The sequence below is a fragment of the Manduca sexta genome, chromosome 4 (genome assembly GCF_014839805.1).
Source record: "Manduca sexta isolate Smith_Timp_Sample1 chromosome 4, JHU_Msex_v1.0, whole genome shotgun sequence".
Taxonomy (NCBI): Eukaryota; Metazoa; Arthropoda; class Insecta; order Lepidoptera; family Sphingidae; genus Manduca; species Manduca sexta.
This window is the reverse complement of record NC_051118.1, coordinates 56,151-79,572: the sequence shown is the minus strand read 5'-3', so window position 1 is coordinate 79,572 and position 23,422 is coordinate 56,151. Positions and strand designations below refer to the sequence as shown.

At 33.9% G+C, this 23,422-nt stretch overlaps 3 protein-coding genes across 3 annotated transcripts; 2 read left to right on the top strand and 1 right to left on the bottom strand.

Annotated features, from left to right (window-relative positions):
• The first annotated feature begins 8,511 nt into the window (after nt 1-8,511).
• Nucleotides 8,512-13,590, top strand: LOC115448407 (eukaryotic translation initiation factor 2 subunit 1). Its single transcript, XM_037442334.1, has 7 exons — nt 8,512-8,657; nt 8,745-8,982; nt 10,751-10,979; nt 11,588-11,820; nt 12,032-12,147; nt 12,980-13,091; nt 13,451-13,590. The coding sequence occupies exons 2-7, from the start codon at nt 8,745-8,747 to the stop codon at nt 13,519-13,521; spliced, it is 999 nt and encodes a 332-aa protein (XP_037298231.1). The 5' UTR covers nt 8,512-8,657; the 3' UTR covers nt 13,522-13,590.
• Nucleotides 13,591-13,774: 184 nt separating this feature from the next.
• Nucleotides 13,775-16,540, bottom strand: LOC115448408 (endonuclease G, mitochondrial). The gene is given in 7 exon segments (XM_030175829.2): nt 13,775-13,996; nt 14,349-14,529; nt 14,806-14,918; nt 15,304-15,427; nt 15,770-15,972; nt 16,270-16,444; nt 16,446-16,540. Coding segments are annotated over 7 exon segments (912 nt in total). The 5' UTR covers nt 16,466-16,540; the 3' UTR covers nt 13,775-13,900.
• Nucleotides 16,541-16,844: 304 nt separating this feature from the next.
• Nucleotides 16,845-19,151, top strand: LOC115448420 (probable phenylalanine--tRNA ligase, mitochondrial). Its single transcript, XM_030175853.2, is given in 4 exon segments — nt 16,845-17,181; nt 17,184-17,522; nt 17,807-18,451; nt 18,953-19,151. Coding segments are annotated over 4 exon segments (1,329 nt in total). The 5' UTR covers nt 16,845-17,004; the 3' UTR covers nt 19,121-19,151.
• The last annotated feature ends 4,271 nt before the right edge of the window (nt 19,152-23,422 follow it).

The window sequence follows — 23,422 nt, the reverse complement described above, 5'->3', positions numbered from 1 at the left end:
AGAAGAATGGTTTTGGCAGATGCGCAAACGGCACCTTGCCAAAGAGAGAGAAAAAACAAGAATTTTAAGTGCTAGAAAATTGTAAAAAAATAAATATTATGAAGAATATTATACTTTATGCTAAAGAACAGCAATGATTTTGTATTAGTAGATAACTAGCATTGTTGATGATATTGAGCGGGCTCAGTTAATTTATACATGCTATGAAATATTTATAGAGTTCTATAAAAAATCTGCTATATTATTATGATTATATGAACAAAAGTAAAACACACCTGTATTTGCTGTTCCGGACAAACATAGTGTTAATAAAACGTAAACCCTGAAAGAAAAATATATTTTCTAAAGTCAAAATGGTAATTAGAAAATAACAGATAAGGAAATGCAAAGAATAATGCAATAAAAGTACTAATTAACATACAAATATATTATTTGTAAGTTTTCTTACACTTTGTCTAAGAAAACATTCAATACTCCTGGTTAATACTAAACTATATTTCTTTGCATTGACTAATTGACAGTTCCAACTATGATATGCCGCGAACGATTAAATACCCGTGAATTTCAGAAATTAGTTTCTATTTACAATAAATACTTCATTCAATTAATGACTACATTGTTTCTCCTTCTTCTTGCTTTCTACAACTAAAGGTTCAATAATTTTTATAATTTCCATATTTTGCTAGGTAAAACGTGCAAACTCGAATTGGTTCCTAACATTGACCTGATCATAAAACTATATACAAATTGACACATCAGACGTTCCTGTTATGGCCATCGATTCTTTACGGGTCAAACAATTGATCTTGTTCGACGATTGCGACCTACTTGAGGGACCTTCACTAGTCAATCAGCTTGGGTATTGGTGTATGTCCACAATCGTTTGTATTTGTTATTTATTGCTGTGCCAATTTATGTGTAGTGATTTTTATGGTTTGTTTGTCTGCCTCTGGCCATAGTATTTTTATAGAGCTCGTTTTATATTCTGTCATTCTTAATAAATATACGTAGCATTTTCTTATTTACTGATTTTAGCTATCTATAAAACTGGAGTATGATAAAAATCAGCCATTTTACCAACTGCTTAACTTGGAGCTAGAATAGTACTATTAAAATGTATCAAGTTTTTATTTTGGAATGCAATGACCATAAAAGGTCTGATTAGTAAATCTAATCCAATTAAAATGTCAACCAAGGAAAGACATTGCGTCCTTCGACTGTCAACAAAATTCTGTACTAGTCCTTACTGAAAATATTCTAAATGACTACGGAAAGGTATTCAATACACAAGCAATTAAAGCAGGGTTTCATGTATATTAACATCCTGTAACAAAATAGGAGGGATTTAATCTTTCAAAGTTTAAAGCATGTTTTACTGATAAAAATTCAGAAATATCCAAAAGGAAGATGAAAACAAACTCTAGTCACAAATGTAAACGTAAAACGTAACAACGCTTGTCATGACGGGAATAAATTCATCTGCGATCGTAAGTAATTCGATTAAGTTCCCAATGATGCATCACGCTTACGCATTGAAATCATTTGAAAACAAAGTCATACGAAAATGATTTGCCATATTCGAGTGATCCATTGAACTAAATTGGATAAGACATTTAAAAATTGTGTTGTGTTGAGAATAAAGTATGAATTTAAGACTCTCCGATGCTGTGACCATTTTTTGATTGTCTTAGTGGGTAAACGTCCAAGCGGTACCTACGCCTGATGATAAGCAGCACCTGCCACCCGCGGACTTTGTAATGCCAGAAGTAGAACCAAGCCATTACCTACCGGGAAGTGAACACTTTTTAAACCTCGCTTAAAGAAGGCCAAGTCATAGCGCTAGGGGAACACCAATACAAGGAATTCATTCCAAAGATTACTGGTAGTAGGTCTATCATATATGAGAGTCCGCCTGGGTAGGTACCACCGCAATGTCCATTTCAGCTGCCAAGCAGCAGTGTGTAGTCACTGTCGTGTTAAGGTTTGAAGGACATTGTAGCCAGTGTAACTACTGGACATAATGAGATTTAACATCTTATGTCTCTGGATAGTGAGTGCAGTGGAATACCAAACAATACTTTGTAATCCAAGATGTTGAATGGTGTTTCTACTGTTTATGGGCGGTTGCATTACTTACCATCAGGCGAACGGCAAGCTCGTCTCGTCATTCGAAGCAATAAAAAAAATAAAACACGTGCGCGATTATAGCAAGAAAGATGAAAACGCACCTAATATTATTTCTTTCTTTCTATCCAATGCCTTCATACTCCCTCTCCCTCATACTTAGAAAAATATATCTGGGACAAACCTTGATAGAGATTCCGTTACAGAAGTCCAAAACACTCGGATCCAGCACCATGTGTTTAGATTTGTCCATTTCCTGCACGTTACCGGTTTAGCCAAGAGAATAAGTAGCTATATATTAAGGGCATGCTTATGAAGTCTAGAATTTGTGCCCGATATGACGAAAGGCTTGCCCCTTATTCTATCATGGTACAGAACACGCCTAGAAACAGTGGCTACCTTAGTTATACCTCTGGTAATCCTTTAAGGATCAAGGTTTTATATTTCGTGGATGCAAAATAATTTAGATAATTCTGAATCATATTCCAAACGGTGGTTCAACATCGCTTGATGACAAAACATATTTTATAATGACTAGTCCTCCTTTAAAGTTACAACGGTCGGTCGAGGTCTTAACAATTAGACGATGTTATCCAAAACCAAATGAGACATACAAACGAAACATTCATAGAAAAGCTAGAGTCAAAATGGTTACGTCAATCATAATCAACCCAAGATGTACGTAATCGAATATTAAATGGCCGAATTAAAGCCAATGCAATGAAACATTTAAGCCGAGCTGCTGGCTTTTGTATTGTAACTGTTTTTACCATCTTTTATTTCAATTACATCTGAATACCAAGTATTACGACATACAAAACGTGCTATAAAAAGTTTATCGATATGCCAGCCAATGTTTTAGTTCCCCCTTGTGTCCGCATTAACCATATTGAATGCCTATATATAGATATTAAGTCGTGAACCGTTAAATGAATTTGGATGAAATCTAAACCAAAGAGCAAGTTTAAGATTGCCTTCTCAAGATTTGCTAGATTGCCAAGTCGTTTTTATATGAGAATAGACATCGCATCGACATACGCATGCAGCAGTGAGTAAAAAATAGGTACCTGACCATCATAAAATTCAAGTCTTGGATTAACATTGATTGAAACTTATCAAGCTCAAAGAGCATTCAAAGAATCTATGATTGCGTCATTTGAATTCTCTATGTTCCAAAAATAAATAGAGGGAATTCCACTAACCTAACCTCAAAACTCCAATTTATAAATCGTAAAGTTATTAACAAAGGCAAGGAGGACGAAATTCGCATTCCTCGGAACATTTAGAGGTCAATTATTAATTAATTTGTTTGAATACCAACCAGTTTAATTTAGTTACTGATTCCTGCCATCATTGAAGCAATTATGGTCAAGATTAAAATGCATCTAACAATCCCCTTAAATTAATTAGAAGTTTAATTTATTGTCAAGTGCAATATAATTTTCCTGGTTTTTAACAACCCTTAATGTGTTTTGTATTGGTTGCAATCAAACACTCATAATTTAATGAACTTGTTTAATCAATTTATAAGATTTTTTCATACGAGCACAGCGATGTGATCCTTATCACCTGGTGGTAAGTGGAGTGAGGTCCAATAGAATGTCGATTGACAAAAGATCATTTCTCGACAGTCGACACTATCGCTGGCCAGTTAGAACCGCATATACACAGACTGATCCCGGAACGCGACACACTTACGTGGGTCACTATGACGGGTTTTTGCACCTTGTGTACGGTGGTCACTATCCGGGCGGATATAATAGATATCCTACCACTAGTATAGTTGCCCAAAATAGGTATATTAATTAACGAATAATAAGTTTACTTGATAGTGCCTAAGTGATGTAGATTCCAGATCGATTGTCGACTGACAAGAGATGGTTATTAATCCTCGCCAGTGGAAATAACGACTGAGATTTATAGTGAAAATACTCGTTATTCATGTATGATTTTTGGCCCAATATTAGCAGGGGTAAAGAATATTTCCTTTATTAACGCAATATCATAATGACTCTGTATAAGTCTTGCATACAAATATTTCATTATTTGTGTTGAAATAAAACTATTTACGGATTTATATTATTACTTTCTCCCAACGTTTCGAAGCCTTTGCAGCCTTCATGGTCACGAAATGTCGGGAGAAATAATAGCATAAATAACCGCGATAAAATCCGTTAATAGTTTTATTTCAATGTCTAACATTTGCGTAAACATACGAAATCATTATTTTGGAGTTAAAATATGAGCATCCTGCGTTTTTGTGTGTCGGGCCCCGCAGTCAACTCCGGGAGAAACCTGCGAATGGAGTATTGGAATCCTCCGACCTAGCGGCTGCAGGGGCCTTGAAGAAGGTTGGCTATATACATGCAGATCCCGAAATGCGACTTGCGTGGACTACTATAATGGATTAATGTTAATATCACAGTGTCTATTACCCCCGTCAAGCTACAGTATGCAACATAGTTCTGTTTCGATTTGAAGGAGATGGTAGCCAGTAATTACAGGATATTATAGGACTTAATACACATACACAGCTTTATTACTCAGAGTAAGTACCTATTGGGTGCTTACAATTTCTACGAAGACTCATTAGGCAAGTCTGTCTTCTCTTAGTTATATTAAGTAATTTAATAAAGAAAAAAATATTGCCCAATGTCAGCCTGGAGTATAAAATTTGTGCTCTATATGGCGATAGGCTAGGATTATAAAAACAATTTAAGCAACTTTTATATGGCATTCCCTGACGCTCTAATAATATTATTAATATTATATAATATAAAACGGAACAAGTATACAAACACACAGACTCCGGTGCAGCCACTTTCCGCCGTATTCTGTCCTATGATATGATAGGGGACGAGTCTATCACCATATCGGGCACAAATTCCAGAGTTCGGGCTGATACTGAATAAAAAATCCAATATTTCTTTCTCTGACTCGAGGTCGGACCCGAGACCTCAGCACTGCAGTCGAACGCAATACAACTAGTTGCCTGCCACCAAATCAGTCTAACTAGTAAATTAAACTACAATACTAACTACTACTACATTTCAATACTTAATATTAACATAAATAGGTACTTAAAATTGTTAACGAATGTTAAAGAGTATTATCGCTGTACGAAATATTTAGCTGACTATAAATACAAAAGTTCAATTGCCGCGGTCATCTTTACCCGTTCCCATTAGAAGATCGCACGTTCACTAAACACGAAAAGTAGTCAATATACTAGGTGTAGATTAAGTTAAATACCATCTATTAATACCAGGTTGAAACATACGTAAGCTCACGCATTTCTCCAACGGATACGTCAGACAATTTTTTGTATCTAAATTTCATTTTGCTTTATCATTCGGTCCGTGACTAAGTATATATGAGAAAAATCCATCGCTATAGCTATTATTTATATACTATTTTTGGCATGTTTCCTGATTGAAACACCTAATACTTACTAGAACAAGGACTCAAATCTAGAATCTAAAACTTTATGGTCATAGTAAATTTATGTTTCCGCCTCAACTCTCACGCCGCTAAGTTATACTCTACACTTAGTACTTTGTTTCTACCCCCTGACTTTTAAATGAAACGGTATTTTTCATAAAGTATGTAATATACGTCTATTTTTCATAGTATATGTAAACAGTAATTCTCTTTGCGGTCACCGGTACACATATTTTTTTAAGTAAAGTTATATCTTATGCTCTGGGTTAAACCAGAAATCTTATGACAGCACAGATTTAATCCAAGAGGACATAATACTATTCATATTTAAGCTAATTTTAAAATTATTTTATAACTAATTATATAAAAATTATAATTGCGTGTATAACTATTGCGATTATCTCGCAATAGACTCTACAAAATCTATTTTCGAATTTGAATACACGGAAACTTTAGGATACCTTTATATTTTTATAATAAGTAAGTATACTTTTAGATATTAAATGAAAATAACTTTTAAGGGAAAATATCCTATAATTAATTTTAAAAAATTTAAGGTAACATACATATTGTTAAACTATGTAAAATATTACTAATTTGGGCCGTGACATAAAGTTTTTTAAATGTTTTATTACTCACTAGTTACATTTTCTTTTACTAGACTTTCAAATTCATAGTTTAAGTATCTCTGTAAATAAATAGTTATCGATAGATTTTTTCAATTTTACAAGACAAACAAAATATAAGTAGGTATTTTTAAAAGTATAGTCTGTGGCCTACTAAATTAAAAAAAACATCCCTTACCTACTTAGTTTACTACCAATTTATTTTTTATAATTCATTTTACAATTAATCAATTCAATAATACAAACTTCCACTGAAACTATCGTAAATCGCAGTAAAAAAGCCATACTCACAAAATAATCTTCATATTAATTTATAAAACACTAAAATTTGGCATATTTTCTGAACGACACTTGCCCGGAAGCGAGCCACTCCGATAGCCTGGCAGGCTAATCAAACTCTTACTGAGATTTGCGGAGCGCGTCTATGATATATATCAATTAATTCTTGTGACAACGTTTTTAATGTCCCACAATTGTCATGCTTTTACAGTCCATACGACTTTAATAGAGGCGATTTAACTTTGATTGATTGTAAAAGATGTTAACAGGCTTCTACATAGACGCGTTTGGTTAGTGGGCCAACTGGTGTTATGTGGAATTCGAATGTGTTTGAATAGAGTAATAGATTACTCTATAAAACAATTTCGGAAAGTTCCTTAGAAATTAAGATATGAGAGGTTGCTAAACCAACTCAGTGGCATTAGTAGACACGTATCTATTTTTAGGTTTCTTGTAGATATCATAAGGATCCTGAGAATATAGGTTGAAACTGCTTTTTTGGCCTGGGACACAATGAGACAGAAAGAGGTTTAGTCTACACATGGTCCATAGGTACTTGCTGCAAGTTTAACTGGCTAAAGCTCTGTGATTAACTTGTAGCAGCCCCGGATCTTGATTTTTTCGAGGCTCGCAAAATTTCAAAATGCCGCCCCTACCCACCTATATTTTTACTTTTGTCATCATCATCATTATTTCGCGCAAAACGGAAAATAATTTTAGTATTGAATGTACTGGATGTCTCAGTAGTCAAAGTTGCGTTAATGAAGAGTTATGTATTCATCTGCCAATTTTGAATTTGCCGGCTCTCTAAATTCGCCGCCCGGGGCATGGGCTCCGGCTAGCCCAAGATCCGGGGCTGACTTGTAGATCATTTTTATCTGCAGGATAAGTATTACGAATAGGAGTCGTAATATAATTAATATTTAAACAGCAGTTATATGCACTACCAAAATGCAAAAATATGCATACAAATATACACAGCAAACAGACCAAATACGCACGAAAAATATTTTTTAGTATAAGACTTTACATAAGTGCAATTAAATATTTTTGTAAATGTTCTAAATCATTTTTTTTAAGTTTGTCACTAATTAATATTGATTAGAACGTCTGAAAATGACCTTTCTACATCGAGTGACTGGACAGGGCATGAAATTTGGCACCATTTCTATAGAAATTCCTTCAGGCATGATATGGCCGAACCATATCATGCCTGAAGCAACCAACCAAGATCCGGCTTTGTATATAAAACAAAATTAAACTGACCACAAGCTTTTTTTCTAAAAAAGAGTTTGGAAGTGCGTTAGTTAATTTAATTATTTTTACAACACGTATCTATAACCTATTTGACTAGTAAAATATGCACCATCCATTTAAAGGACTTAATTATGCAATAACGATATAAAAATATCGTTTTATATATTTGTATATGCAAACATGCAAATGTATGTATATAATCCGATTTTTATTAAAAAAAAACTTATTACCTACGTATTCTTGCACTATATTTTAGCGAGTGTTTCATATTAAAAGTAACATTGCCAAGGATGCGCAACGCCTACAAATATAGGACATCTTCCTGGAAAGATATCTATGTAATCGACATGCATCAGCGTGAGGAATGTGATAGGTTCATTCATGTTTTAATTGGCCATAATGAATTGGGAAGATAAACGCGCGCTAAACATAACTGCTTCATTGAACAAATTATGAGAATGGTTAGTTTATTTCCTGACACTAGAGGTGTAATATATAATTATTATTTCTTTGATATAATTAAGTGAGCTATTTGTACAGACTTTTTCATGTACAATACTGAATCGTCTGTTATTAAATTAATTATACATCTACAACGTAATACAATTATCTGTTATAATTACATTATTTTGTCTTATATTCACAAATAAATTATACGATAAGTATTAAAAAATAAACCAAAGTATATGTATCTGTGAATATTACTTATGTATTTTATTGTTTTTTTTTTTGCCACGCTCGCTTTGCGTGCCGTTCCGTTCTCTATAACACAAATGTCAAAGTTTATAAACTATATAATTCTGTGAAACCGAACGTAAGAGGCAAAGCTGTCTGCCTGTTTTTAAGTCAACGTGAACAAGTTAAAGTTTCATCATCATTTTTGTAATTTTTTGTTATTAACTTGAATTGAAATAGATATACAATAACAAGGTAACATTAATAACAATAAACATGCGATTTTTAGTACTAAATTCCTGGTGCAACAAGTTTTGGAGGTTATAAAACGTAATTTTGCAGATGCCACTGTCGTGTCGGTTTTACCAAGAGAAATATCCTGAAGTGGAGGATGTAGTGATGGTGAACGTGCGGTCCATCGCCGAGATGGGCGCGTATGTCCACCTTCTGGAGTATAACAACATCGAGGGCATGATTTTGCTGTCAGAGTTGTCCAGAAGACGTATTAGGTCTATTAACAAACTGATCAGAGTGGGTAAGACAGAGCCCGTCGTCGTCATCAGAGTGGACAAAGAAAAAGGTTTGTAACAATCGACCAATTTTTATTAAGTTCAGTCAAAAATTTGCTCTGTTCATTGTCATGTCTACTATATAATTTTTAGTATATAAATATCTTGAATTGGGAGAGATTCTGTGTTTATAACTATAAAACGCAAAACAATTAATTATAAAAAATTATAGAATTTTATAATTGTAATTTAGTGTTTGAAATTATAATGTTGTGCATAGCTTTTATCAGAGTTTGCATTTAGCATTGTTAACACTAGTATATACATCCTTTTTGTATATTTATAATTTATACTTTGTAGCTATGCCCCAATAAAAATAAATTGCAAGGATATTGAAATATTATAACAGTTAAATTATAATAATACTTGCTGCCTGCATTTTGCCCATGTGTTAATGTCTATTAACAAAAGTTGTTTAATATTGTTTTATAGACTTTTATATGGTAACCTCACATACATTAAATAATCATTAATATACTACTAAATTAACAACATGCCTCTAACAACATTTGATTAGCATGTTAAAAAAATCTAAACAAAATTATCAAGAGAATCATATTAACATCATTTTTCATATTCATTACAAAACCTCCAAAATGTGCAAACTTTTTCATTATCTATTATACTACAAACTCATCTATAGAAAAATAAAGACAAGGCTATGAAGCTATCAGTAAAAAAAATATTTTCTGATTAAATCACATTCTAAGGTTAGTTGGCACAGTGCACATTGTCCCGACACCATTTTACTATTTTTATGATTGGTGCCACACTAATTCAGGGGCTTCAAATCCATGGAAAATCAAAAATATGATTAATAAAGATAATATTACACATGTTAAAAAAAACAAGATTATACATAAATGCAAAACTTATTTACAGGCAGACATTAAACTTATGACATAAAACAGTATAATTTGTTCTAGACTGGGCATGATATGAATTTGTGCTTGAAAAGTTATTACTAATATGTTTATAATAATATCATCCCTGTATTATATACTTGCCCACTGCTGAGCACGGGCCTCCTCTACTACTGAGAGGGATTAGACCTTAGTCCACCATAGAATTCCTATAGTGAACTTCTCAGATGTGCAGGTTTCCTCACAATATTTTCCTTCACCATTAAAGCAAATGATAAATTCACAAAGAATACACACATGATTTTAGAAAAGTCAGAGGTGTGTGCCCTTGGGATTTGAACCTGAGGACATTCGTCTTGGTAGTCTGTTCCACACCCAACTAGGCTATCGCCGCTTTTTATATAAATATGTAAAAAATATGTTAATGTGTACATTAAAAACTTGCAAATCACTATAGGAAAAAAATATGTAGTATTTTGCATAGGTGTTTTGTTATTTTATAGTAGATGGAGGGACCATAGCATGAGTGTAAAATTTTTGTATGCCAATCTTCCTAATGTCCTCTCCATACATTGATATTATATATACTAAATACTAAATTTTGCGTTTCGAACATTCACTGTGTTTAGCTGAATTCAACTGTTATCCATTCAAACTGATTTTAGTATGGTGTCAATATTGATGCTTGTGGCTGTGTACGGATTGCGCTCATAATATAAAAACGCTAGTCTAAGTGCAAGCTTGGATGTGAATAAAAAATATTAATGAAATCAGTAAAATGATTTATTATTTAAGTGACAGTGAAACTTTGGTTGCCATTTTAGTTCAGATTTTGAACGAATAGTTTATATGGATGTTTGTGTCAATATAATATACATCAATGGCTCCATATAATCTTAAAGCTCCTGGTTTACAGGTTACATAGACTTGTCGAAACGTCGTGTATCTACCGAGGACGTTGACAAGTGTACAGAAAGGTATGCTAAGGCGAAAGCAGTGAACTCGATCCTGCGCCACGTCGCCGAGCTGCTCCACTACGAGAACTCGGAACAACTAGAGGAGTTGTACAAGAGAACCGCTTGGCATTTTGAAGAGAAGTACAAGAAAAAGGCATCAGCATATGATTTCTTTAAGCAGGCTGCTGTGTAAGTAAATACTGAGTATTATGGGATGTATGTAAATATTTATTTGGCATAAGGAAACAAGTTCTACTGTAGTTTTATAAATATTTATTTCGGACACTCCTACACTATTACTCAAATAAAATAATAAACTAAAGTGATAAAGTATAAAATGCTCTAAATTCCAATAACTGTACATAAGCAATGAGAGAAAAGCCTTCAGTAGGCAACAGCTTGGCTGTGCCTCTGGCAATGCTTTGGTTCATGGGTTGCCGATGCTGTTTACTATCAGACAAACCGCTTGCTTATTTGACTACAAAGGCAATAAAAATAGAAAAATCCTTGAATAAGAATTAAAATTAATGAACTTGCAGATTTTTTTACTGTTGAATATAAGACATAACATTAATAACAATTTATTTATTTGAAATAAAATATGAATAATGATTAGGACTTGTGATGTAATGCCAACCAAAAATATGTGGAACCAAAAACAAACGACTTTTAGCACTGGACATAATAAAAATTGCACAGGTGAAAATGTTCATATCCAAGTAGTGTAGGCATTTCATTATTTGCACCCTTATTTCCAACACTTATCATTATTACTTATTGTAATGCTCTAATTCCAGAGACCCATCAGTCCTCAACGAGTGTGGACTGGACGAAAACACAAAGGAGGTACTCCTTGCCAATATCAAGAGGAAGCTCACCTCTCAAGCAGTGAAGATTCGCGCTGACATAGAATGCGCGTGCTACGGCTACGAGGGCATTGACGCGGTCCGCGCTGCGCTAAAGGCAGGCCTTGCGCTGTCCACCGTGGAGATGCCTATCAAAATCAATTTAATTGCACCACCTTTGTATGGTAAGTTATTGTTAAGATTTTGATATACAAAATTTCCATCCCAAACTAATAGTTCTCTCCTAATGTATATTTTAAAACACGAATAAAGTATCGTTTGTTGAAACCTATGTGCCTGTGCCTATTTGAGCCACTTGTATATTTTATGACTGAGATTAGAAAGTACTTTTCTGCTAACCGTCACTACTTTGATACAAATAATATTTATTTCTAGTAATGACAACGTCAACCCCCGAAAAGACGGACGGCTTGAAAGCGCTGCAAGACGCTATCGACAAAATCAAAGAGACCATCACAGTCGCGGGCGGTGTGTTTAATGTGCAGATGGCGGTGAGTACCTAATACTTACACAAGTACTTATGTATTAGCAAGTTCCTATAACAGGGTTTCCTTCTCTTTAATGCAAAGTAGAGGACGCCAGAGGGCTCACCAAGTATCCTAAGGGACCGTTCAAGTATTACGTAACGCATTTTTTCTTATAAAACGTTACAAGGGCGGGAGGGGGGTCTCGTACAAAGCGTTATGTAACATTTATTTTTTTATTTTAAAACAATAAATGTATTTTAGCAATTTTCCGGTATTTTGCGTAAAAAAATTGTGAATATTCCAAAAAATTGACCCTTTAGTTACATAACTTTTGGAGGGGGGGCGTGGGCGTACAGAAAAATGTTACGGCGCGTTACATGGGGGGAGCGGGGGTAAAAATCTTCAAAAATTGCGTTACGTAATACTTGAACGGCCCCTAACTCATAGTATGAAAGTGACTGTTTATTTGTTATGCCTCCAAGCTTTTACTACTCGAATTGGCCGTGAAATATATATGTTTGGATGTGTGTTAGAAGTAAATTCAGAAATAGCTGAATGGATTTAGATGAAATTTGGCATATGGATAGACCATGCCCTAGATTAACATATAGGCTACATTTTATTCTAGTAATTTGCTCCCATGAGAATTAATGTACATTTTTATTCCGATTTTTAAATAATTGCTCTAGCGTCTTACCGATAACGCTATGAATGACTGCAGTGTTTTAAAACCTTTGTATTTTTTCACGCGGGCGATGCCGCAAGCAACACCTCGAGTGTATAAGCTTATCCAAACCTACTAGAGTTCGGTAGACAATATGAATTGCTTTTGAAATATTTAATGTTACTTTACCAGCCTAAAGTGGTGACAGCCACTGACGAGGCCGAGCTGGCGCGGCAGATGGAGCGCGCCGAGGCCGAGAACGCGGAGGTCGCAGGAGACTCCGCCGAGGAGGATGAGGACCAAGGTACTTGGTATTTTAAATAATGTTTAAGTAGCAAATGGGCAACCTGACGATAAACATCTCTTAACTGAGTACATCAAATGATATTGATATTGCCTTAACCGCACAACTGACACAGTTTGTATCTAGATGTAGACCAGCCATAGTCTTTAGTTGCGTGCTGGTTTTACGTTTTTTAGCTAATCTATTATCAGCTGTTATTTACTTAGTTTCGATCTACAGTAATAATATTTATTTTTTTTATTATATTTTTCTTTAGCTTAGTGAATAATACTTGCATCAAGTTAATAAAAATACACCAAAAGATGGCAGTTATTTATATGTAGTAATGCATTAAAAATATATCAACTCATTCATTTCAGGAATGGGAGACGCTCGCATGGAGGAAGAACCCCAGCAGAACGGAGCCTCAGACGAAGAGGAAGAAAACTAAATCCTATATATATATTGTAAACACTAATGCAACTTCATGTTATGCTATAATATACACCGGTTTTATACACTAGGCGTTTGATTTTTGTATTTTGTGGGGGGAACTTATTAGCAATTGGTAATACATTTTGGAACACAAATTTAGTCCGAATGTCTAGTCTTTAACTAACTATATCATTCAATGTCATTTCTACCAACTGCTTTTTTCTGAATTTATACACAAACCAAAACAATTTAATTTAAATAAAATATGGTTAACATTCTATAGAATTTATTCTGTACATAATTTACAGACGTCTTTTATTGTAAGACTGCATACTTTATGAGATTAATTCATTACATCTGTCCATATATTTTCTATTATATATAACATTAATATTTCAAACTTTCTTTCCATTTATTCTATTTAATTTACTTCTGTGTAGCTTATCAAAGAATAGAAGACCAGCTGCTTTTTCTATTGTTTCTGGTGGCACCTGCAAAAAGAGATTTATAGATTTGTACTGAGTTTGAAATAATGTGCAAAGGGAAATAACTAAATGTGATGAATTGAAAAAAGACATAATATTATAGATACTTTTAGAGGAACTTTAGAAATTAAATATTTAAATAATTTGTCTACAGCGCAACATTTTTTTTTTTTTAAATACAGAAAACATTGTAAATCAATACTCCACAGACAATTATAATCCATTTTGTTACCTCAATTAAATTGAAACAATTCCTTTACACCACACGAATTAATTAGATACAATTAAGCACTAAATAGTAGACTTGTTTTTTTTACTTTTTTTTACCTATAACACACACTAATAATAACAAACTTACCATATACATGGAGACTGGCGTTTCATCTGGTATCTTTTGATTCGGCATCACATAAGCCTCCATGTCCAGAGTGCCATCTGGAGCCTCTCCGACTACAACTTTGTAGAAATGGGTTGGGACAGCCACTGTATTAGCGCCTATTACTTGATATTTCACATAAGATTTGCCATCAGATTCCTTCCTGGAATAAATATAAGTATAAATGAGGAAAAATAAACCTTAAATTTTTTTGTCGCATAGGCTAGGGGAGTTATATGTGGCTCTTATTTGTTGAAAATCTTCTTTTCTTTTCTTATTGCTCTCTCCTGCGCCTTGGATGGCAAATTTTAAGTCCACCTCAAGTGGCAAGGACCCATGCTATGTCACCGCATGATTTGCAAACCGGAAAATAGTGAATCTGTATAATTGGTGTCTGCATAAACTAGTCTCTACTGTAAGCAGTTAGTATTAAAATTACCTTGGTAGATACAGCGGTCCTGTACAACAGTACACATTATTGTATACGTTTGTCAATTTTCTAACATGTTTCTCTAGCCTGTTCCACGCATGCCTGTTGAAACCTTCTCCTACCTGAAAATAACGATTAGCATATTTATACATACAATGTTTTTGGGTAAATAATAGCTTCCTAGATTCCTACATAAAAGGGCATCTGTATTGAACAAAGAAACCCTATATATTAAGGTTTTAAAAAAATATTATGTACATTATGCATGTATATAGGTGGTTATAATAAAAATTATGGAATATTATTTTACAACTATTGACGAAGTTTAAAAAACAAGCCAGCTAAACAATTCGTCTATTATAATGTTTTACTTTTAACAGTAACAAAAACATTTGAAACATTTTATCTTGTATAAAAATATCAACACTTGCCAAATTTGTGTAGAATTGTACCCATTAGACAACAATACATTACCTAGCTATAGAAATAAGGAATAAAACTTCATACCTGAGGTGCCATGTTCGTTAAATAAAATGTTTGTTCGACATGCTTTTGTGCAAGCCTGTGATTGCCAGCAGCCGCCATATGACCACGATCGAAGCCAGATCCTTTATAGTCACTATTCAATGACCTGAAGTGTGAAGAGTTACCTCAGATTTAGATACTAGCAGAGTATGAATGAATAGTCATAAAATGTAGTCTTAATAATAATATAATATCAGCCCTGTATTATATACTTGCCCACTGCTGAGCACGGGCCTCCTCTACTACTGAGAGGAATTAGGCCTTAGTCCACCATGCTGGCCTAGTGCAGGTTAGTAGACTTCACACACCTTCGAAATTCCTATAGAGAACTTCTCAGATGTGCAGGTTTCCTCACGATGTTTTCCTTCACCGTTGAAGCGAACGATAAATCCACAAATAATACACACATGATTTTAGAAAAGTCATAGGTAAATGTAGTCTTACTTACCTAAAAAATGGATGAATACTTTCATCAGGCATAAAATCACATTTACTCCTGTCTACTTGGTCATTCTTCTTGATGTGCTCTTTGGTTAAATGCTCGAACACCCAATGCGGCACGCGAGTGCGACGGTCATAAGATAGAACGTAATCATCATAGGAACGGACATGGTCCAAACCGGGAAAACCATATTTCATAATTTGGGATATCTGAAACAAATTATCGACTTTATTTATATGTATGTAGTTAGATAATTAATAAATATGGAAAGTCACTATATTCTTTTTTCTTCTTTCATATTAAAATTGTGTTTACAGATGTATGGATGGGTAAAAAAATTTTTTTTGGTTAAACAATTATTTTTGCAGAGTTTCTATGAATGAGGTACCTAGGTACTTTTCTATTTCATTAATCTGAATTCCATAAAGTACAAGTTACCCAACTTGCTTGTAGTAATTGGCCTTTAGTTAGGTATACGAAAAAAGTTAGCGGTACTTAGTCCATACCCTACTGCTGTCGCTTCCGGTGTCAGAGTACGGTGTTGCTGCGGACACTGTTCCAAAGATCGGAAGCCCCGGCATGCTCCTCAGGCTCCTTCCATCCACCATTAAGGTCTCATCGGCATTTTTATTTAGTCCAAAATAGTAACCAGTTAATCCAACAGCACTCAACTGAGCCAAATAAAAATCTTTTACGAAACATGTTTTACGTGCCAAACAAGATTAAAAAATAAACAATAATATACAGTCCATTCAGAAAACGAATAAAAGTTATTAATAATGACCAAATTTTAGAATATTTTAGGTTATGTAAAACTGTTTTGACGCGTTTTATTTTTCCTTTCAAGTAATCAAAGGAAGGTGTCATACATTTAAATACTTTTTATTTGTTTTTTATTATTAAGGATTTTTTTTTTGTTTTATTGACTATCTATGATTCTCAGAATAATAATTAAATCTCATATTATAAACTTGAGCCTATAAATATACTTACGTAAATAAATTACGATAATATCTTATTATACACGAAGCAAAAATAAAACAAACTATTCTACCTTGAGAAAATCAGCTGTGATCTGTCACACTGTCGAACAAAAAATATATTTGCAGTAAAAAATAACCTGAAAAAATACAAATATTCTAAGAAACTACAGCAAATATAAAATAGTGTACATGGCAAAATATTAACATTTATATATTAACTGTATGAAGGAGAAAAAGTACTAAAAGAAGTTATAAATCATGACGAAATTATTCTTAAAACCAAACCGCATATATTCGATAGTTTTATCAAAACATAAATACAGCACAGCGCCAAAATCAGTCGCAACAGTTCGTATAGGAGACAAAGACTACCCTTCGGATGAATATACTAACGTGACACCGAAAATTATTTCATATTTGGGTCGAAATTTTACATTTTACAGAAAAACAACCCCTTATCCATCGTTAGACAGAGAATAGTGAATTATTTCTACTCATCTTTCACTCATGGAGGTAATCCTACGTTCAGTGTATACGATAATCTATCTCCCATCGTTACTACGAAGCAGAATTTTGATGATTTGTTGATTCCCGCCGACCATCCTAGTAGAGCAAAGTCGGATTGTTATTATGTAAATAAAGACATGCTGCTCCGCGCGCATATGACGGCGCATCAAAGCGAGTTACTTAAGTCTGGTCTAGACAACTTTTTAATGATTGGAGATGTTTACAGGAGAGATGAGATTGATTCAACCCATTTTCCTATATTTCATCAGGTTAGTATGCTATTGTAAAATTAAGGAATATAAAAGATTTTTATTAACATTTCTGTCTGATCTCAATTTCGCCTTTGAATAGATATGATATGTATTGAACTTTTTAATAAATAAAGCGTTAGTTGTCATTAAAGAGTTTTTTCTCGGTTGTTTTGGCATCCTTTAATAAACAAAACTCATTTGTCAGAATCCGTCATATGCTATGACCTAAGATATTATTTGATATGTTGGTGATATCTGTTTATGTTTAATCCAATTCTTCACATTGTTTTTTCATATTTCAGGTGGATGCAGTACGATCACAGCGGAAAGATGAATTATTTCATGACAAACCTGATTTAGAAATATTTGAACCAATATTTGATCCAAAGAACCCACATGGATTTATTAATTCCATAAATGATCCTATGAAGCAAAGTTGTCACACATTAGAAGCTACGAAATTAATGGAAATGCATTTAAAAAACCATCTGTTAGGTCTAGTTAAAGTGTTATTTGGGAAAGACATTAAACATAGATGGGTAGACGAATATTTCCCATTTACGCACCCATCATGGGAATTAGAAATTTATTATGAAAATAAATGGATGGAAATTCTTGGCTGCGGGATAGTACGGAATGAAATATTGGCAAATGCTGGTTCTACAAACACAATTGCTTATGCATTTGGCTTAGGACTAGAAAGACTAGCAATGGCTTTGTATAAAATACCAGATATAAGGTTAATGTGGAGTACTGATTCTGGATTCTTATCTCAGTTTGAGAACAAAGATATAAATGCTAAGATTACGTACAAGCCGGTGTCTGTGTTCCCTCAATGTGCCAATGACATTTCATTCTGGTTACCACCTAATTATACCATTGACACATTTGTAAGCAATGACTTTTATGACTTAGTCAGAGACGTGGGCGGAGATATTATTGAGCAGGTTGGTATATTACTATACATAGATTTAGTTACATATAATACAGATGGAGCAGTAGTTCATCGATTAATCTAAATAATTCATATTTTTTTTTATACTAGCACGGCTAAGCGACCCCACTGCACCTGATAAGTGAAGTTAGGTCCAATAGAATGTCGACTGACGAGAGATGATTATCCTTCGGCAGTCGACACAATTATGCCGGCTTGTTGGAACCAGATATACACAGGCTGATCCCAGAATGTGACTTTAGTGGACCGCTATAGCAGGTTTTAACACCTTGTCGCTATCCTGGGACGTCTACATTATATCCCACCACCAGCAAAAAAAGCTATCCTATATTAGTAAAATAGTTAGTTATTCTATTATCACGGGTACCAAAATAATTATAACATATACATATCCATAAATAATACCCATGCCTCAATCTCATAGGGCTCAGTTATGAATTTAAACCATGTTCACTACATTTTGTACAAAAATAATTATCCCTTTTTATTTCAGGTAAGACTCAAAGACAAGTTTGTTCATCCCAAATCAAAGAAACACAGTCTTTGCTACAGCATAATATACAGGCATTTGGAGCGGACACTCACCCAGGTGGAAGTGAATGAGATCCACAAACAAATTGAGAAGGCTGTGGTTGATAACTTTAATGTTACTATCAGATAATTGTTGAATAAATGTGATAATGCGAATATTATTAGCATCAATTCTTTATACATTTTCAGGGGCAGGCCCCCACCCTAGTATCGTCTTTGCCCTCTAGAAAAAAATATCGGTAGCTACATCAACGGGTAGATGGAAATGTAACTCATTCACTTTTCAATATCTTTTAGGTCCCACGTAATGTTTTATTATTATCGGTGTTGCATGCGGCTTCGCCCTTTTAGTAAGCGTGTACCGTTACAAAAATTACTAAAATCAATGACGTTTTACAAATAGACGCGTCATACACTAACAAAATGGGACATATAAACGGCGCACTATTTGCTATAGTCACTTAACTGTACATATAATTACAAATTGGCTCGAAGAAGGAATAAAAAGATGCAGCATACATTCGTTAGAAAAGGATATATATATATATATATATATATCGACAGTTACGTAACAACGTTAGAGCCGCACGCTGGCCGTCAAGTCGGGCAATTACCTTACTTTCGTCTTGCCAGTATTGAGCTCGAATAACGTATCTATGTAATAAAAACATCTTAGACTAAAATACTGTAGCGAATTATAAAGCTACTTGTACGAGGCCAGTGCCATTTATTTAAAAAAAAGCCTCAACATACCATTCTCGTGGGAGCCATGGGAGGACATGGTCTCTCCATATAACAAATTTCAGCTCTTTCTTCTTTTACTTCTTACAAACATCCAACCATTTTCACATTCTTTAGCAATTATAATACTAGTAAGAATTAAGATAATTAAAGATCCTTAAATTAAGGGTTAGATTAATAAGTAGGTACACAATCTTGATATCTGAAGATCGATCGCAGAATCCCAATCAGAATGAAGTTTTTGATATGCTTCCAAATCACTTATTTTCATTGGTCAATTCTCGTGATCGGTTCGAAAATTAAGATTAAGATCGTTTATAAAGTGTCCAGATAGCTATAGCGATAAATCATTAATTTTAGTCATGTTATGCAATTTTGGAGAATTTGACAAAAATAGGATCATAAGAGATGATTGTAGTTAATTAATCAGTTCCTATATGGGATAAGATTGTTCGGATGCCGAAACGCACCCTTTTTTTAAGCATTACAGTGAGGTTTTGGCTTGGGTTTTATAGCCGGCCAGCTACATAACTGCAATTTCTTTTTTTGTTGGTAAAAAATGGTTGCTTCTCTTTGTCATATATAGGAAAATCGTAAAAACCTAAGCTTAAAGTGTTTTCAGACCTTGTATTCGAAACTAAAGCCTCGCAATCCATGACTACCTCTGGCCGACAAAGGACCCAAGTATGAAATTAAATTGAATAAAACTACCATACTCATATCACTTTTTTATTCTTAAGTTACAGATTCTTCACAGAAGATACAAATAAATCACAAGTCACATGGTATTAGGTATTAACTTGTATACGGTTTGAGAAATGGATATAAAACAATTAAAATTAACGAATATAAACGTACCTTATATAGGAAACATCATAGATCATTCTCAATACAGCTATTATAACTTATAATTACCATAGGTATAGTGTCGATCACAATAGTAATTAAAACTAGGCTAAAGTAACTCCGAAGTATCTTATACGCACAACAAAAAGATTTAAAATAGGTACATATATTTCGCCGAATTGAAAAAGTTGGAGACACATTCAGCATAAAGTAAATAACAAAGAGGAAACGTAAATATTACTTATATATTTTTTAAATCCTGTTCCAAATATAAAATATGTTCTATTTGCAAGACAAATTTCACTGACTTCACGATGCCTGTGTAAATATAGTGCATAACAAAACATTCTTTGCTGTTTATCCACGCCCCAAAATGCTTTTAGTTTGAGCTTCACGACATTACATCGACATATTTACAATTATCCAGACTTTACAAGTCAAACATATTCATATATAAAATGCTTTAATTATCAGCTTGTATCTATTTTTAGTCTTTTATCACCATTGTTCTCAAAATTCAGAACAGAACAGTTGCCACGTAGTTTGAGACTTTCTTCAAACTGGACTAAAAAGGAACTATAAAAATAGTACTATTTACATAAAGGCCTCATTCGAGCAAACGGCCACATTCGATTCATGTACATTTACGACACGAGTTGCCGGCAAAAATATACAAATATTTCTTCACAAAATCAATTTTAGGTCTTCTAGTAAATATGAAACTACACAAATATTCCTTATTAGATTTGTGGCAAGTTTAAAATGATATTATACATTAAAAGGAGATACAAGAATCAATGAATTTATTGGCATTATCATCCATGAAACAAACGAAAAATATCCACATTGTAAAAAAAAATTAAACAACCTATGTAGACATAGTAGAAATATGTTTAGTTATTTTTTTCTCTATCTTTTATAAATTCCGAATAGATAGCTTCTAAAAATACGGTGAGCGAGCCGTTTTGATGGGGACACCGTCTTAAGCCAATAATTGGCACTGAAACTCAATTACTGACAATTTTAACACTATTTCTATTATAGGTACACGAGTCTATATAGTACATGTCAGTGAATTATCAATTTAACAGTTATATCATTATGCTTCATTTATTATAAAATGCGAAGAAAGCGAAATATAGTCTATTCGTGTAAAACATTAACACGTCATCACGGTAAAAAGGTACTTAAATAAAACGAAGTAATAAATACTTCGTCGCTTTTGGTAAAAGGGAATTTTCCGCCGGACTGCCACCAGTCATATGAATTTGATCATCAGCAAAATTTGCGTCCATAATTATAATGATATTTTTCCAGAATGGCTAAAAATTAAAAACCATTCTAATAAACCGAGAACGTGCCGGTCAAACACCTAAAATGCAATCTTCTTCACCGGCATCGTCAGGGATAAGATCGTTATCCTCCATTAGGAATGGTTCACTTGGCGGGTCTTCAAATAGTCTAATATCATCTTCAACGAGGGCCGTCGGGTCATCTTCAGGACCTTTACTCAAATTTCTTGCTATATTAGGATGTTTGTCTAATTCCTTGTTTAAATTAAAGACAAAATTAGATTTAGGTTCCGCTTCTTGTGCTCGTTTTCGTTTAACTTTTTAATAAGAAGCTCATCGTCTGACGATTCGCTCGGACTCAAGTTTATGGTCGCCTCCGGTGTATATTTTTCTTTTGCTTAACATGTGGAGCATTGTTCTCTACATTTGGTTTTGTTGGAGACATATATGCCAATCGTACCTCCCTCGAGCGGCCGAGAGGTGTTTTAATAATTTGTAGATTATTGGGCAAATTGTTCTTGTCAACTTGCTTCAGTATTCGTGGCCTTTGCAAGGTCCTGAACATCGTTACGGGTCTTACGTTATGCATTTTTGACTTCAACAACTTTACCAACGGGCTATTAGTTGGTACTTCTCTTACGTCAGCCGGTTTTTCAGTATCATCATTTACAGCAGAAAACTCAACATCTTCAGTAAGATCAATAGTTTCTTTAGGTGCTATAGGAATCTCACTGGTAGTAGAGCTTTGCGGTTTTTTCTTTAAACAAACGTTTATCGGCACTACTATGCCAGTATCAAAATCTAGTTTATAGAACTTCCCATTGTTATGATATGCGTACTTTAGCTGCGCGAATGATGATACTGTATTTAATTCGTGGGTAAGTTGTAATGTGTTATCTTGGCGAAGGTAAACTTGTCGATGGACCAGGAATATACGGATGTAGTGGAGGGATACATTCATTTTTCGCAGGAGACACTTGTACAGGCAACGCGTCCTCTGCTGATATGCCAGACATTTCCATTAAATCTGAAAGTATTGTTTTCTTGGCACTTGGTGCCCTTTCGTTTTTTTCATTTACATTATCATAACTACTTGATTTTTTAACTTCGCTATTTACATTAGCGTCAATGACAGTTCGTGTATCTAAAATTGGAACCGTACCCGTGGAATTAATAGATGGGTTTACCATACTTTCTTTATTTGGTTGTTCTACGACTTTATTAGAGACATTTAAGGTATCTTTAGAACATTCTTTATTATCACTAGGAAGTTGAGTGATATTCTGAAAGAATTTGTGAAGTTAGTACATTATCATTAACTTTATTTGATGATATTTCTTCTACTAGCGTGTTGGTTTGGGATATTTCTATTTCTTCTAGACTCGAATTTAGGCTGCTATCGTTTCCATTATTTTGTTCATCGCATGTGGCAGCAGGGGTCGAAATAACATTATTGTCATTTTTTGGCGTCGACGACATTTCATCGTCAGATATATCAACTACCTCATTTGAAATTCCGTCGGTCGTAGTTGCTGCTGTTGTTGAAGTGATCC